The 18,717-nt window shown below is 30.7% G+C and overlaps 1 protein-coding gene across 2 annotated transcripts in view; it reads left to right on the forward strand.

The window, feature by feature from the left end:
* LOC143046723 (perlucin-like protein) overlaps positions 1-18,717 on the forward strand; it is a 32,133-nt gene that overhangs the window by 11,796 nt on the left and 1,620 nt on the right. Inside the window, exons 1-3 of one of the 2 annotated variants that reach the window (XM_076219820.1) lie at positions 14,286-14,430; positions 15,989-16,062; positions 16,688-16,772. In XM_076219820.1, the coding sequence (XP_076075935.1) occupies positions 14,292-14,430; positions 15,989-16,062; positions 16,688-16,772 (298 nt within the window). In that variant the 5' untranslated portion in view covers positions 14,286-14,291. Of the gene's footprint in view, positions 1-14,285; positions 14,431-15,988; positions 16,063-16,687; positions 16,773-18,717 lie in introns of those variants that run through there. The other variant, XM_076219821.1, reaches the window with a different exon arrangement.

Raw genomic sequence — 18,717 nt, forward strand, 5'->3', positions numbered from 1 at the left:
CAATGAATAATCAAAATATCTAAATAAATGTTCAATCATGATATAGATTATTATATTTTAATTCAGCCCAAGCGTTGCAAGAAATGCTGTTATGCCAGCAACGTCGTTCTATAGATAACGTTAACAGAAAAGTGTATAGTTCCCGCCAAAATTCGATGATAAGATTATTTCCGTTTTAACGGATTTAAAACATCGGTGACCCCCCTTTTTTATTTATGCTTTTAAAATCTTCTCTGAAGCTGCAACTTATGCATAAGTTTGAAAAACATTAGTAGATTTTTTTTATTTCAAGAAAAATCTATTATAAATAGCAATTAAAAATGGCGGGAAATGTCCAAAGGCCTCCAAAAACAGAGACAATAATATGTGTTTAAGGTACAAATAACATTTGACTGTATTTTGATATTCCAGTTTAAAATCGTTTTTCAATAATTTTGCCATTTTAAAGCAATTTAGAGCTCTATTTCTATATTTTGGTATCATCATCGGTGACCCCAAATTTTTTTCCGCCTAAAATATCGTAATAAGTATGATCTGTCTACATGCAAAATTTCAATCAATTATTATTAGTAGTATAAATAGTGTGATTTCCCTTTAATCTGATGACCGGGTGTGTAATTACACAAGCAACACGACGGTTGCCACAGAAATGACCTTGACAGTTTTTTCTACTTATTACGTCGAATGTGACTTTGGTATATTTCTCCACTCATATACAGCCACATGTGACACTTGCCAATGAGTAGAATCTCGCGGATCTCAAGTGGCTCAAACGGTGTGATGCATCTGTATAGGCATTGGCAGCCTTTTATGAATTCATGCACATGACAACAATATTCATGTTAGTCGTGTAAAGTTAATAATCATACGTTTTGAATAAGGGTCTATTCATGATTTAAGTAAGGACTGCTAACGCACAGTTGTTCCTTGGCACAGCAATTTTGGTATTTTTAATTGTGATTTCAAATCCTACATACTCCTATATTGCATTTCTGTGTACACCACATGATGCCACGTAGTTCTTCTGATTATTCATTATTCGAATATTCCGTTTTGTCCACACAATGGAGCTTTTCTGAGTGACAATTGGTTAGTTCGTTTTAAAGATATTTGACTGAAATGACTACTGTATACCTCGAAAGCGATGCTAGGTTAAAAGTACTCAACATCTGAATATCTGAATATTTCAACCGCTGAAATTTCCTTCTCGCCATTAGATTTGTTTAAACAAAGTTGTATGAAAATGATAAGATTGATTGCTAATTGGTTGCTTAAAGGCAAAGGCAAATATTTCAGGGATTGTCAGGACGATATAAAAATAAGAAGATGTGAATTTAATGCCAACTAGTATATTATTTTATTCTGGTATCACCTAAGTTAAATTAAGGTATACAGAAAAACATATCAATTAACATTACATTGCATTGTACATTTGTTGAGGAAGCATTAAATACGAGTTATATAACAAGAGACCTACTAAGACCCAAAACACTTTATATACCCTCGTACAGCCTTCAACAGTACATAAACTAAATACAGTATGGCCAACTATAAATGCCCCGAAATGACAAATTCAAAACAATTCAATCGAGAAAACTCACGGCTTATTTATGTACAAAACAATGAACGAAATTACTGATTGGAGACAAGCACATACAGAATGTGGATGTCAATGGCACCGAACCCTCCTCATAACCTAGTGAAAGTTGTACAACAGCACAAAAAAGTATCTTCTAAAAAAAATACAAAAACAGAGCTGTGATAAACAGCAGCAAACAACAACCCCTTAGGTAGCAATAAACAGTTAGGAAAAAAATATCAAAATTTGCCCTCATACATTTTACCATCCCCTTTCATTGCTTTCTTGCAATATTAAGCTTACTGTTTGTGCTATATATGTACGTATGTATGGATTCAGAATCTTCCATAAATTTTATAGCCAGTATATAGAATGGCAGAATATAATTTCTTTTGGGTTTATCCATGGCAACAATCTGCATTTATTTACTATAAAATATTGCAAAAAGGGGGGGGGGGGGGGGGAAGATGTCACATATTTCCTCAAAATTGGGCTAAAAGTAGAATTTCAATCGCTTGAAGTAATACCTTTTCTGAAACTGTGTACAGATATCCTTCAGTAAATCCAATGAAAATCATATGTCTTTCATCTCATTTTTTTGTAAAATTGCGTCAAAAACTAGTAGCAGTAAAGTGTTTGTAAACATTAACATTAGTTTCTGGACCGATGGCCGGTCTAGCTATGAAAAATACGAATTGTCAAACAGAAAATAGAACATAAAACATGTAAAAAATAATTTTGATACTCTTATAAACCTTCATTGAAGGCTAAATTAGAACTCAGCTGTCTAAAAATGAATTTTATTACACAATAACTTTCATATTTGAAAAATCCACCGGGGCCAAAATGCGAAACGAAACTCCTAACTGTGTATTGGTACCTTAATAGTAAATATTTTTTTCGAATTCTCCCTTTTACTAATTTTCTGTATTCTGCTAGCTAAAACGAGTAAAATCGCTATTTCGTTAACGTTTTGAAAATTGGTTGAGTAATGAATATTTTATGAAGATTTACAGTTGACACTGAAACGCGACAAAAACTGATTTAAAGAAAGGCGCAAAGTCAAAGTGCAAAATCTTGTATCTACCTCAATTTTTGGCAAAATCTTAAAAACTTTACCTCTCTTGTCAGTTTTTTAATGTGAAAAATCTTAATAAGATCTATGAATGATGCAAAATTGTACAAAATTTAGCAATTTCAAGCAGGAAAATGTTAATCTTTATGTTTATTGCATACCAAAGACTTGATTAAAAAAACTTGGTAATAGGAATCAATTTCTTACATCTGATTCAACTCTACATTTAATACATGTCAAAATGTAACATGAAATCTTGATAAAAATAATAATTTTATATATATTCGCAAGAAAAAAAATCACGTTCAATACTGAGGCTACTATATGCAGCCTAATTCTGCAGAAAAGGGGTAAGCCGATAGAGTACAAATATAAGCCTTGTGTCAAAATATCTAATGTTGGTTGCTAAGGACTGTAAACAATAAAATTGACATGTATTGTCTTTGTTAAACACTTAATTCTCTCAGAAGTTGATTTAGAATCTAAATATCAATAGATGGGTGGTATCAAAAGTCTTAAATTAAACAATTCTGAGCTTGGTAAGTATGCCATAAGGTAACAATAAACAGTTAGGAAAAAATATTAAAATTTGCCCTCAAACATTTTACCACCCCTTTTCATTGCTTTCTTGCAATATTAAGCTTACTGTTTGTGTCATATATGTGCATATATATGTAATCAGAATCTTCCATAGATTTTATAGCCAGTATATAAAATGGTAAAATATAATTTCTTTTTGGTGTATCCATTGCAACAATCTGCATTTATTTGCTATAAAATATTGCAAAAAGGGGGAAAGATGTTACATATTTCCTCAAAATTGGGCTAAAAGTAGAATTTCAATCGCTTGAAGTAATACCTTTTCTGAAACTGTGTACATATATCATTCAGTAAATCCAATGAAAATGATCTGTCTTTCATCTCATTTTTTTGTAAAATTGCGTCAAAAACTTCGTGTAGAAAAAAAGTGTTTGTAAACATTACATTAATTTCTGGACCGATGGCCGGTCTAGCTGTGAAAATACGGATTGTCAAACAGAAAATAGAACATAAAACATGTAAAAAATAATCCTGATGCTCTTATAAACCATCTTTGAAGGCTAAATTAGAACTCAGCTATCTAAAAATGAATTTTATTACACAATAACTTTCCTATTTGAAAAATCCACCGGGGCCAAAATGCGAAACTAAACTCCTAACTGTGTATTGGTAACTTAAGAAAAGACTACTGCCTTGGGACAGAAACATACAGAATGCACCCTTTTTGATATTGATGTTAATATATAAGTTACAGTAGCTTGACCATGACACCCACAGTGCTTCATCTGATATTTCCAATTCTCAAGGGAAAAGGTTAGATTTTTTTTCAGCATTTCAAAAAAAAATCTGTTAAGGGGGGTCGCGGGTATAAATCGATTTTTTTTAAATATAGGATTTCGCTATTTTCTTCTTCTTCTATAAATGAACTTTATCATATACTTTATAGAAAAATAAAATTTAAAAAAATTGAGTCAACGTTCATTTAAGCTCACAATCTGCCTTCGAAAAAACATGTATTTTTGTTTTTGGTAATTTTTTTCTGTTAAACTAATAGGAGAAATATAGGTAATTATCGAAATAAAAAAAAGAATTAAAATACAAAAATCGCCTAAATTTTAAAATTATTTAGATTAAGTACAGCTTAATTCAAAAATAATAATAAAAAATATAGGTCTGCGATGAGTTTAAAAAGATATTTCAATTAAAATGCTAAAAAAATCACCAAATGGAGATAATTTGGAACTTTTTCAATGATATTAACATTGCAAAAGTCATCTGGAGCCAAAAAACGAACTATATCAAAGGTACTAGGTTTATAATAACGCGCGTTTCGTCTACATAAGACTCATCAGTGACGCTCATATCAAAATATTTATAAAGCCAAACAAGTACAAAGTTGAAAAGCATTGAGGATCCAAAATTCCAAAAAGTTATGCCAAATACGGCTTAGGTAATCTATGCCTGGGATAAGAAAATCCTTAAACATGATGAAGTAACAAATAATAGTATCATAAATAAAATTCATAATGAAAACAAATGTTTTAAATTTTCCTGAAATTTGTGTACCCTCAAGCCTCCAAACGCAGTTAAAATCTAAAAGGTTCTTCTGGACAAAATGTTTATTGAACAACATCTTTAAAATGCCAAAAACAACAGGCTTCTCCAAATGGGCTGGCCAATTAACCTTCTATTAGTTTTTGTTTTTGTTTTTGTTGAACTTCAGCGTTCTGTTGTTTCGATGTTTTCCTCTTATAGTTAATATGTTTCCCTCGTTACAGTTTGTAACCTGGATTTTTTTTCTCTCAATAGATCTATCACTTTTGAACAGCGGTATACTACTGTTGCCTTTATCCATCACTGACATTTTTGCTTTTTATGCATTTTTATTATAAGAGGTCGATGAACTGTGGTATAGGTAAAATGTCTCCAATACAAACAGTTGCTATAAGGATTGCAAGACTAATGACTTCAAGCAACTCTGTACTTGTAGCTTTTATGTGTTCCCCCATACGGTCAATGTTAAATTTTCGCCCTGTTTCCATGACAATGGCGGCCATTTTGTAACCTCTTGATATTGCATGCACATCTAGGCATATCAGGTAACACTTCCACAAAGTTTCATCCACTTGGGTCTTATAATGAAGAATTTTGAATTTTAAATTTTTCTCACATTTTTGCAGTTTCCATGGTGCCTGCAACTCTTCACCTAAGAGTCCTCTGTACAAAATGTGTGGAAGAAAAATAAGAAAAATAATAAGAAAAAAACTCCGTTGAGGGTGCCATAATAAAAAAAAAATCATAAATATGTGTTTGCGATGCAAAATTTAACGAGGCAAGATTCATTGAATTCGTCATTTTGACATGCATTTTACTTATTTCGCCGTTAATCTAGAACGAAATTATGTAGAAAATATCGCATATCATATTCGAAAATATTTATATATTTATTGTTATTCTTCGATATCATAAAAAATGGCAAATAAATAAACAGAAACCGACATTTTATCTGTCTTTTGATGGTGCGTCCTGTACCGGATATTAGATACCATTGAGTTCAAAAAATCTTTGCCAAGGTAGTTTATATATCAAAACGAAATGAATTTATTAATATTGGTTATGAAATATCATAAACGTAAATTTGTGCAACACCAAAAACAATTTCTTTACACTTTTCGAAACGATAAGAATATAACATTCAGAACCTAAGACATCTAAGGAAACTGAAAAACATAGACGCCGAAATTGTAAACTTTTTTTAAACACAGAAATACACAACTACTACAACGTTTATAGTCAAGCAGACTAATACACAAAAAATGACAAGAAATATAACCATAATGTGAAAAAAACGTTGTTTAAGATTTTCCTACTACAAATCATTTTTTAACCGTTGCATGAAATATTATAGATTTGTTGAAGTTATCTAAATGTACTGTTTATACAAATTCTAGATAATTTGAAACAATAAGGTTTTCTATCCATTGGCATAGATTGCTTACCATATTGGGCACTTATTTTCTGACATTTGTGGTGCTAAATGATCCTCTGTTAAATCGAGGTATATCATTACACACCAGTAAAAGTCTGAAATGGCCTGTATCTGTACTTAATTGTACTGATTTGTTCTCCACCAGTCTGAATTTGTCTGACTTTTGCTTGACAGTACTCGACCCAAGTATAAACCATACTCGACTGTACTGAATCATACTTGAGCCTTATCTTTGCCATTGAAAATAGTCTGAACTGTTACTCGACCAGTCTGAAATAGTCTAAACCCATTCTCGACCTGCACTCGACCTATTTTTCCATTCTAAACCATACTTAACCAAAGGTTTGAAAAATGATCGACCAGTCTGAACCATACTCGACCAAATAACCTCTACGTTTTTTTAACTGTTAAATTAAATTTCTTTTTAACTGACATATATAACAACAGCCAATAGAATAAATGAATTGCTTAACCTTATCTTAGAAATTAATCATTTATTATAATTTGGGATAAAAAGAAAATTATATTATATATAATTTATATGAAAAAGGGATAAAATTAAAATAAAAGAAATTGTTCTTCTGATTAGTGGTGAAGTATAAAGTATTACCTCTGCTTGGGACAAACTCATTAATAAGATAACACCTGGTCAGAGGTATTAAATTCTAAATACCATTTATTAAAAATTGCAACATCCTGTTTAACTTAAATAAGACTTTCAAATATACTTAATAAGTAATACACGAGTTTAAGAAAATAGGGCTTTCTTTTTACCTATAAAACACACATATCCTGAGGTAATTAAACCATATTAAAGTGCTTTTTGTATGTCATGTCTATCATTTGACAAAAAATACTTCAATTTAATTGAAATAATTTTTTACTGTAACTTTATGACTTTTAGATGTTGCAATACGTCCTGAATCTTAAAAATATCAACAAATTATACTGGAGTTTTCGTTTGTTGTCTTCTATCTACATCGAATTACAAAAAAAAAAGGATATCTAAAAAGACCACTACCGACGAAATTTCCGACTTCGGCACATACAATTAAAAATGAGATATAAAAACATTTATTCACAATCATTGCAAACCTTATAAGCATAATTCGGTTGTGCTTTCGTAGACATATGCGTATTGTACAGCGTGTTTCCAATCCTTAACTTGTGTTTTTTTTCTATGACATAATGACTCCTCGTGTAGATATTCCTACCAATGCGTGTTTCAATCCTGACTGTGTTTGTTTAATTAATTTTTCTTTTGTTCTTGTTTTTTTTAATGGGGTGATATCAATGATATCTTTTCACGATAAATCTTATCGAAAAGTAATATTTCGTATAAGACGAATCTTCCCTTAAGTATTCGTAAAAAATTGACGCGTGTGTCCTTCATGTGCCTTCTTGTTTTATTCTTTTCAACACTTTCTAGTGTTTATTGAGAACCTAATGAATATAGTTCCATAAAAAGAATGTTTTAAACAAAAATCTACCTACATGTGTTTCTAATTATATAACAGACGAAATATGCTGAACGATTGGAAAAATTAAAAACGAAAAGCAATAGGGAAACATGTGCAAATAATATATGTTACTGATACAAATAACGAACAACAATTTAGGTTGACCGAATGACAAAATTCAGGCATATGTGATGAAAATTAGAACGTGACAGGTCACATGGGTGGGTTCATTACACTTATACATTTTAACTACTGTCATTATAATGCTCAACTCCAATTAAGAAAACAGAAATAAGTAAATAAATGCACCGTTCAATGTTCCTATACTGCATTAAAGAGGTTAATTAATATTAGACGAAATGCGTGTCTCTATCATATGTGTGTCTTATTATGAATAGGCAGATGTTGTTTGGTGATTTCTAAAGAGGCAAGTACCTAACAAAGACCAAATATAGGACTATAAAAGCTATGGGACTGTGTACGGCCTTCAACAATGACCAAACCAAAAACATAAAGTCAGGAAATGACAATAGGTGATAAATCAAAACGAAAGAGAAAAAAAACAGCCAGGTTTGTGGCAAAAAAAAAAGAAGCGAAAACCCTGACAGAGAGTAAAAAAGGACAACAACTGACAAAATTCCCGATTTCTGACGAGCACATGAAAATCAAATATGAAATCTGTCATCAATATCATCTATTCACGATCATAGCGTACATAATAAGCGTACTTTGGATTGTGTTGTGCTAGTCCGTAATCTAGAACTCGTTTCTAATTCCGAACTCTGATTGTTTCCATTATATTCATAATATGTGATGGTACAATATATATATATATATATTTAATTATCTATGAAATTCAAAATAACTGCAGTGTGTATATTTACAATATAAATTTTGAAACCCAATGAAATAGTTTCTAGAGAATTATTCGACAAGAATTCCAAAATTTAATCAATTTGGTGAAAAATGACGTTGGGCATGGATAACATAAACAAGCTCCGTTGGAAGTTGGTCATCAAACAATTTGGTTTCAATTTTTAAAACAGAATAATAAAGTACTTAAACCAAACATAACTGTTTTGTCTATGTTTTATAATGAAAAGAGGTTAATTTAGAAACTTTTAGTATTGTCGCCTATGGCAAAATAAATAGTACCGTTTTCCCTATAATTCTGCATCTTGTAGATATTCCTCTCAGTCTATTGTGCTTTCAGACTAATGTTTGTTCAATTATTTTTTTTGTTTTTTTTAGAAAAAAAGAGTATATATTATACATTATATATGTTTACGATAAATTTTACCGAAACAAATTCCTTGCTGATTTAATTCTAGATCTTTTCAACGTTTTCCTAGTGTTTATTAGGAAACCTAGTGAATGTAATTCCATAACCAGAATGTTTAAGATAAAAAATCTACCTGCATGTTTTTATTTAATTCTATAACAGACGAAAGATGCTGGACAATTGAAGTTATGGGAGAAATCGTAAACGGCAATCAATAGGAAAACATGTGCACAAACTATACAAATTACCAGCAACAAATCAGATTTAATTTGGCAGGGTGAAGATATTCAGGCAGATGTGATGAATATTAGAACTTAACAGGTCACATGTGTGGGTTCATTACACTTATACATTTTAATCATTGTCCTTATAATGTCATCTTCAATTAAGAAATGAATAACTAAATGCACCGTTTAATTTTCTAACACTGTATTAAAGATGTAAATTAATATTAGACAAATGCGTGTCTCTATCATATGTATCTCTTTTTAAGCGGCAGATGTTGTTTGGTGATTTCCAAATAGACAAATATCAAACACAGAACAAATGATAGGACAATAAAAGTATGGGACTGTGCACAACCTTTAGCCACGAGCAAAACCAGTAACGCAAATTAAGCAATAAAAGAACCCGAAATGATAAGATGTGAATAAATTTAAATGAAAGACAACCACTTTTTATTCCAAATCGTATCATTGTAAAAATTGAATACTACTTGAGACTTGAATTGAAAGTCTAGTAATCGGCAATCATCATTTGCTTCTGAACTTTGTGATCAACTACATACACTTTCCTTCAATCGATAAAAGCTTCTTATAAAAATAAAGAGATTGGGGTATGTTTGCCAATGATACAATTACTTAAAATTACATGAATTTCAGGAAATATTTAGTTTTGCAAGGATAATACAAATGCTTGTTTTTCTCTGTTGACAACCTTTTTCAATAATCCCAAAAAGTAAACATGTAAAAGAGAGAGATAAGATATGCTATAATTACACATGCAAAAGAGAGAGAGAGAGAAAAGATATGTTATAATTATACATGTAAAAGGGAGAGGAAAGATATTCTATAATTATACGTGCAAAAAAGGAAAAAAAAGATATGCTATAATGATACATGTAAAAGAGAGAGAAAAGATATGCTATAATTATATATGCAAAAGAGAGAGAAAATATATGCTATAATTATAGATGCAAAAGAGAGAGAAAAGATATGTTATAACTATACATGTAAAAGAGAGAGAAAAGATATGCTATAATTATACATGTAAAAGAGAGAAAAGATATGCTATATTTATAATGTAAAAAAGAGAAAAAAGATATGCTATAATTATAATTCTAAAAGAGAGAGAAAAGGTATGCTATAATTATAAAAAATAATATTTAAAAAGTAAAATCACAAAAATACTGAACTCCGAGGAAAATTCATAACGGAAAGTCATCAATCAAATGGCAAAATCAAAGAATAAAACACATCAAACGAATGGACAACAACTGTTATATTCCTGACTTGGCACCGGCATTTCCTTGTGTAGAAAATGGTGGATTGGACCTGGTTTTATAGCGCTAAACCTCTAACTCATATGACAGTCGAATCAAATTCCATTACATTTACAACTTTGAGTGAACAAAACAGACATAAAAGGTAAAATTGTCAAAATAGGGGTACTGCAGTCACCACTGTGTCACAATCGCAATCACAAGAAGACTGAATTCCACAATTAGAATCTCATCTAAGCCAGTTATTGAAGGGGTTCGAGGATGCGGACAACACCGTTGTAGTACAAATAGATGTTTCAACAGGGTATTTGATAACATTCAAATCGTGTGGGACATTTACAGCAAATGCCAGACGAATTATTAAACGCGTAACATAATTTTCGCAGCAGGTGCAGCGTGCAAGAAGAAGAACATTAGGCAACATAGAGGCGCTTTTAGAACGTTAAGGGAAAAAAGAAAGGAAGTAGTGGAACCTTCAGAACCAAAAAATAAACTCACTGACAAATAATTTATATTTGAATAGCAATGACAATTCGTTAATGTAAATCCTGTATAACAATGGACTAAAATAATTATAAAGTAGCTGGCTTATGTACATTTTGTAACTGCATCTATGGACTACATATCTCATTAAGATGAATATTTGGTAATGTAAAAAAAATAATAACAATATGAAATACACCCGACACCTAAGTTTCGTATTGTAAACATAATATTATTTAGGTATGCATTTATGAAGAGGTATCTCGTGTGTAAATGGATCACATTCCTACGACAAAAATAATCCAGATGAAACAAAAGACTGCTTTTCGTCTTTTTTGAGGGACAAATAAACTCATGTTAAGTTTGTGAAATACATGCGGTATATCATAATTTTATTATGCAACTTTCTTTCAATATGAGTATAATACCAACAACATTGAATAAAATGCACTGTCAAACAGATTTCTTATGTGTTTTTGTCTTGTATCTTATGTAAGTCAGAGATTATGATAAAAATGGAAAGAATTTAATGTAACCACAAAACTAATTTTAAAAGAAAATGTTTATTTGAATCCCTCTGCACATTAATATTCACATTCTTAGCCAAAAGCTTGGTTATTGGTTCTTGTTGTTTCTTGATTTTACGCATTCAGGAACTCTTTAGTAGTTTCTAGAATAGAGTCGTATATATGTTTCACTGTGCCCTTCGGTATCTGTGTTATTGATGCATACGATACTTTACAAATATTTGATAGAATTCGAACAGTTTAATTAATTGCTCTGTTGAAGCAAAGAACTGAAAATAAATACACAGTGATTTATAAAAAAATAAATGATTGACTGATTAACAATTCAATTATCATAAACCTTCAATGACCCTTCAACGGCAAATGTAACATGCATATTATGGGTGTTCAAATAACAACACAAAGGAATCTGTTGTTCTTAAATCTATACCGATACACTGATACGTCTGCATTTTGCTAGTTTTTAAGGTAACAGCCCATAGGAAGATATATTTTTCTAATCTGGAAATTCTATTTTTTTTAATACCGGTCAGTCTATTGGAAATTAGTTGTTGTCATCCTTGAATGTTGCCTACAGTAAAAAAAAAGAAGCAACATACAGTTATAAAAGCAGTCTTTTGGCCTCCCCGTCAAACCTATTGCACTTCTCGGGCAAATGTGTACAACATTTATAGGACAGGCGCGTCGGTTTCTATGAATCTTAACAAGCAAAAAATAAAACCTATATTATGCGAATTGAATTTCCTAGAATCATATTATACATCATATAGATGAGTTCGGTTTGATTATAATTACCAAATTGTCAATAAATAAACAACATGAGATAGTGTCATCGTGTAGTTATTAGACTACAGAAACTGGACCAGCCGTCGAGACATGTACGTCGCAAGTTTTTTTACAATTTACCATTTGTGTAAAAGGAGTATGTATCGTACTATACAAATATAGCCTTAGTATGAGGTCGATACAAGGATATATTGACCTGAAAGAAGTATATTGACTGAGGACGAAGTCCGAGGTCGATATACTTCTTTGGGTCGATATATCCTGTATTGACCTCATACAAAGGCTATATTTGTTATATTATTAATTTCCGACCATGTATGTATCAAAATCGTCATTTAGGTTTGTTGGAACTTTATAGATATTACATTGTCTCCTTGACAATAACAATATATTGGTTGTTATTTCATTTACTTTTTTTTTTTGACATCTTATGTATTGGAAGGGTTTTTTTCGTCAAATAATCGATCACAGATATCATTTGTTTCAAAACGTTAAACAATATCCTGAAATTCATTACATGACGTCACAAAGTATATCGGGTTTTAGATATTCTAAAAATAACCGTGCAATATGCTTTTTGCCGGTCAATATGCTTTTTGTTATCCGCCGTTTTCTCTCTACCTTCGAAAATATAGTTTAACATGTGACTATCCCTTAACGAATCAAATTTGTTAAAATATACGAATTAATAATATTAAGATATACATCAACGAAACATCAACACAATAACACATATAAATCAGGGTAACATAATAATTAAAAAAAGGATGGAACAATATCATTATGTCACCCGACTTCAGACAAGGTGACATGAGAAATACATCTTTCTGTTCATGATATTTGAAATACGTTGTATGAAAATGGTATGCTCGACTCCATAGTAGCAAAACTGGCGTTAACAAAGGTGAATGATAATTTTACCAAAAATAAACATACACTCTGCGAGTTCGTCAATGACTTCTACATGTTCTATACATGACTAATACTTAAGAATTTATATTTTTATAAGAATTCTCAGCCGAACTCTCTTACTTTTGTTGGTGCTGACCATTTATAGTTCAGATGAGGAATTACGATTTAAGACACATTCACCTATTTCCACATATTTGTTTTCCTTTTTGAAAGTGATAAAAATATTTTGTTTACACTTTCATACACAAAGCGAAGTAACTCTGTTTAGCTACACTTTAACTATGTACGGTAAATAAACTCACACTAATCACCAAGATTAATTATTTGTTCTGTAGACAAGTGTTTCGTCTACAAAACACTCAGTGGCACTCAAAAGTTAAAAGTATGAAGTTGACGAGCATTTTCCGAAAACAAATTGTCAAATAAAGCTCAGATGATCTATTTTTGAATTTATAGCAATTTCATTAAAAGAAAAACAGGAAGACATTTCATAAAAATAAAATTTGTTTACGTTTTTGTATTTCGTGGAAATGGTCTTAACGTAACAGGTGTCATTGATTTTGGTTCCTATTTCATTATAATGGCATTGCAGGACTCAAAATTCAATATAATACATGTTATTCAGTTAAAATTGCGCGTTGAATTAACTTAAGGTAAGTGGGTTATAGATATTAAAAACAAAAGTAATTCGTGTTTCTTAAAACTTTGAAACAATACAATCCAAATAGCAGAAATAAACATCAAATAAAACATATATTGAACGGAGCAAGAAAACATGTGTTTTTTTCTTGAGAATCATGGTTTGGTTTGTAAAGTTTACACTCGGCATACCTTCGCAAATAAAAACAATTTAGGGTATCAAAATCTGCCGATGTATACCAAATTTATAGTTAATCGAGGTGAATATTTATTATTGAAGCTACTTCCACCTGATCATTTTGTTAAAAGAAAGTGTTTTCAGTAATTTTCTTGGTAGATGTTTAGGCTATTACAATTATTATTTCATTGAATAAGCTCTCGGGGAACACATGCAATGACTTGACCAACTGGGGTGAAAACATGGATTATTTAATCGTGGTTAATGTTTTTTTTTTAAACTTATTTAATGAACATCTTAATTGTAGCTTTCATCAATTTCTTATTCTAGAACATTGAACATGTCTGCATTTACTGCGTTGTTATTCATAGCCTTAACGGTAGTCCAAGTGGGTTCTCTGCCATGTCTATCAGACAAATCTAAGAAGATATTTGAGAAAACTAAAAAGACATTGGATGGTCTGGAAAAAGAACTAGAGAGTAAGTACATTTCTGAAATTCCGTCAAATTCATAAATTTAAAACCATGTCTGAAAGCAAACTTATTTACTCCCAATAGCAATTATATAATTGTAAATGCATGAATCGCGAATAATTCGTCTCTTTGGTTTGCCTTAGAAAAAAACATTTTCAAATTCTTGTTTAAATATGGAATACATATTTTTTGTCTCAAATTTAAATGTGAAAAAATTTTTGGTCCTAGAAAAGTCCATATATTCCATACTAACAAACTATTTTCTGTTTGCGTTTCGTGCTTTAAGTAATGAATTAGTAATCAATGTCAAATAACCAGTAAGTATTGCATCAAATCTATTGGCACTCTGTACATGTATCTAAGGAAATGTACCGTTTAAAATGTCACATAGTTACCAAAAATAAAAGAATTTTAATAATTTAATCACTTTGTGATTGCAAAACCTGCTGCATTGACTGGTTATTCGATAACATCAGGAACGATAACTCGTGGCGTAAAGTCATTCGGTATCGTCTTACTTTATAAAGTCACTGATGATCGTATGTCTTGTCATATTGAGATCAGTAGTCTCCTGGTAACGTTTTCATTGTTGGAGGTCGTCAGAATAATGTGTCTTGGTAGTTTGACATGTCTTTCTGTGGACTGTAACATTGTACACATTAAAATTCCGACTCAAAGAGAGGCAAAACATACCAGAGGGAGAGTCAAACTCGTAGATCGAAAATAAACTTACAACGCAATTGCTAACAACGAAAAAGACAATCAGACATATAAAAGTACACAATATACAACACAGAAAACTGAAGATATGAACAAAGTGGCGTTCTAGCACAAAGCAGGATTTGCCTTAATATTACGGACGTATAACAGTCATCTACTCATTTGATCTTGTATGTGTTTGGGGTAGGGTGGTTGTTGATTTCTTCCCTCTTTATTACTTTAATGACAAACATTTGGGTCAATAACAAACATAAATGAAATATAAATGTGATTATCTTTCACATGTTTTTTTTTCTTTTTTTCAGAACAAACAAATTATGTTTTCAAATTAATTAGGATTTGTTTTTAAGATTTATTATCAAACATTTTTTTTTCTTTCAAATTCGTGCCCCCAAAGATGTTTTTTTTTTTTTTTTTTTTTTTTTTTAGAAATACAAGAACTTTAGTCAGTTGCATGTAGATCTTTCAAATGCAATGGGAGTAAATTTTTATCTTTATGTTATTTTTACTGTACATTTGTATTAACTGCTCAAAGCTGCTTTGTTTTTTTAAAATGAAATTTGTTAAATCGAAAACGTGGTATTATATATGAGAGTTTCATACAAGGAAATCTGTACCTCAATCACTTATATTCCACTGTCCTATTTTATATTATAAGGCATAAATTAATTATAGAAATTAAATGATTTCGTCAATCACTGTTCCTGGTAATATATTACATATATAGTTATCTGCAATTAGATAACTTCAAGAATTACAATACAAGTATATAGTCAGATATGCAAAACAAATTGAAGTACAAGAACAAGAAAATAGTCAAATATATTGGTTTGTAAATTAACAGAGAAAGAATGGAAAACCTACAAAGATCATTGTTATTATCTTGGAGGAGATGTTGAAACTTGGTTCAACGCAGAGGTATGTTAATGGTTTTGCTCATGTGATACATGACAATTTAATATTCATTCATTATCATTATCCATTAAAGGTAGGCGAAATGTTAATGCAAGAGGAAGCTAATTTATCATATATTGCATGTGTGGCTTGATAAATGTTTCATGACAGAATTATACTAACAGACGAGAAAACCAGTTTAGTCTTTGGGTACACAAATGAAAGTAAACGTGCTGCAGCATGGTCTGTTCTGTGCACCTGGGAATGAGTTATAATTCAAGAAAATGTAATTCCTGCACGAAGGAAAGCTAGCTTGTGAGAATTCAACCAAACATGCTGATCTGAAATCTGCGTATTTGTAGTCTGTATACGTAGTTGAAACGATTCAAACATAATTCAATCGTACGTTCTGATATGTGATCGTGTAATGAACTTTCAATGGAGTATCTTAATATATACTTGTATTTTGGATCATTTTAAATCATTACTCTGTAAGCCACATATTCTATTTGAACATCTACGTCTTTTTTTCTAAATTTACGTTTTACATTTGAATAGTTGTATCATGTTGTGTTTTATCTTCAAAGAAATCAGAGATGCTGTGTCAGCTTAGATTTTTTGCTTAGTAACAATCTTTGATTTATTGCAGAAAAAATGTCGTCAAATAGGTGGATATCTTGTCAAAATTGACGACTCACCAGAAAATAAATGGTTAAAAACACAGTTTAGTAAGGGTGAGTCTTCATACATAAAAAATAGATAGTTTTAATTTATATTGCAAGGTATATCAAGCAACATTATATAAGAAGTAAAAAAATAATGAAACTAACTTTTAAAGTAGAAAATATCAAGAAGCAATAAAAACATAAGTTATGCAAAAGCAGACAAATCAATGGCCATTATTCAAAAACGGGTCAGACAACACTTAGTTCACAGAATACTTGAGGTTGAGTAAGAGGAATAGGACTTAAGGAGGCTCGCAGGTATAAGATTTTCAGAAAAGAATTAAACAGTTATTTTTTATTACAAATTTTATTTATTACCTTTAGTAGTTGTTACTTTATCATATGGTACAAAAATCATTCCAAAATAATCAATTCGTGTTGGCCCTAGGTGACTTTTAAAATGTAGATATCATTGAAAAGCTCCAAATTATCTCCCTTTGGTGCAAAAATGCCATTTTTGGCATTAAAATTGAAATGTATTTTTTAACTCATCGGTGACCTATATTTTTTATTGTTGTTTTCTAATAAGCTGTACATAACTAAATAATTGTAAAATTTAAGCGATTTCTGTAATTTAGTTCTTTTTTTATTTCGATATTACCGCTACTTATCCTATTAGTTCAACAGAAAAAAAGGACATTAACAAAAATGTATGCTTCTTTCGAAGGTAGATTGTGAGCGTAAATGAACGGTGACCCCATTTTTTTATTTCATTTTTCTATTAAATATAAGATAACGTTCATTTATTGAAAAATATAGCGAAATCCTATATTAAATAAAAAAATGATTTAGACCCGCGAGCACCCTTAAACCGTGTTGAAATCGAGTGCTCCGAAAAGGTAAGCAGCCTCTATTTCACTAGTACCATAAATCATAATGTTATCATGACTATGTTTAAACCAGTACTTGTGTAGTAGCATACATGCTACATAAGATTAGTATCATTTTTTTGTGTGTGGTTAGGTATAGAGTGACGTATTCTAAAGCATCCTTTTATCTAAAAACCGAACTCTTGGTTGTACAAAAACACCAAAAAACCAGGTTAATTGCATTTTTGGTTATTATTTTATTATTTATTTTCTGTTTATACGGTAAAACAAATTTCTCATTGTAAATGTATTTTTTTTCTCAAATATTGCTTTATCTAACCTTCTAACGGTTTCTAATCACAATTTTTTCTGACTTTCTTTTCGCGTAAATATATAGAAAATTCAAATTAATATTGATATTGCGATAATTTGTTTTAGCGTAAGTAGTCAACTAGAGATTCATTGAAATTCACTTCGATTCAAACGCATTCAAATATAGTATTCAGGATAAATTATCTACTAAAGTCATAATAAACCTCAAATTAAAAACAAATTATGCATAAATGTTTATGACTAAATGGATAGCTTTCATTATACAACTCATGTACATATACTTTTTTCTGAGGAAAATTCTTTCATTTGTCCACATTTAGAAGAAGTTTACTTATTTTTGATTTCTTCTTTCCATGAAGCAATTCGCCGATATATTTTCCGTATGCATAGTGACCTTAGTGTGACCCTCCTCGTAAAAATCCGGTGATCGCAATACGCATGGATCTGTCATTGAAATAAACAATTATCTGATTGTACATGTTAAACACGTGCTCAATACCCATGCTTTTTGTTGATTATTTACAATAAGGTGACAATCGGTAAACTTCGGTTTCAAATAAAGGCAACAGTAGTATACCGGGTTCAAAATTGATAAATCGATAGAGAAAAAAACAAATCCGGGTTACAAACTAAAACTGAGGGAAACGTATCAAATATAAGAGAACTACGACACAACAGAGACACAACACCGAAACGTAACACACACAGAAACGAACTATAATGTAACAATGGCCATTTTCCTGACTTGGTACAGGGCATTTTATGAAAAAATGGTGGGTTGAACCTGGTTTTGTGGCATGCCGAACCTCCCG

This window comes from Mytilus galloprovincialis, chromosome 9 (assembly GCF_965363235.1).
Source record: "Mytilus galloprovincialis chromosome 9, xbMytGall1.hap1.1, whole genome shotgun sequence".
In the NCBI taxonomy this organism is placed as follows: domain Eukaryota; kingdom Metazoa; phylum Mollusca; class Bivalvia; order Mytilida; family Mytilidae; genus Mytilus; species Mytilus galloprovincialis.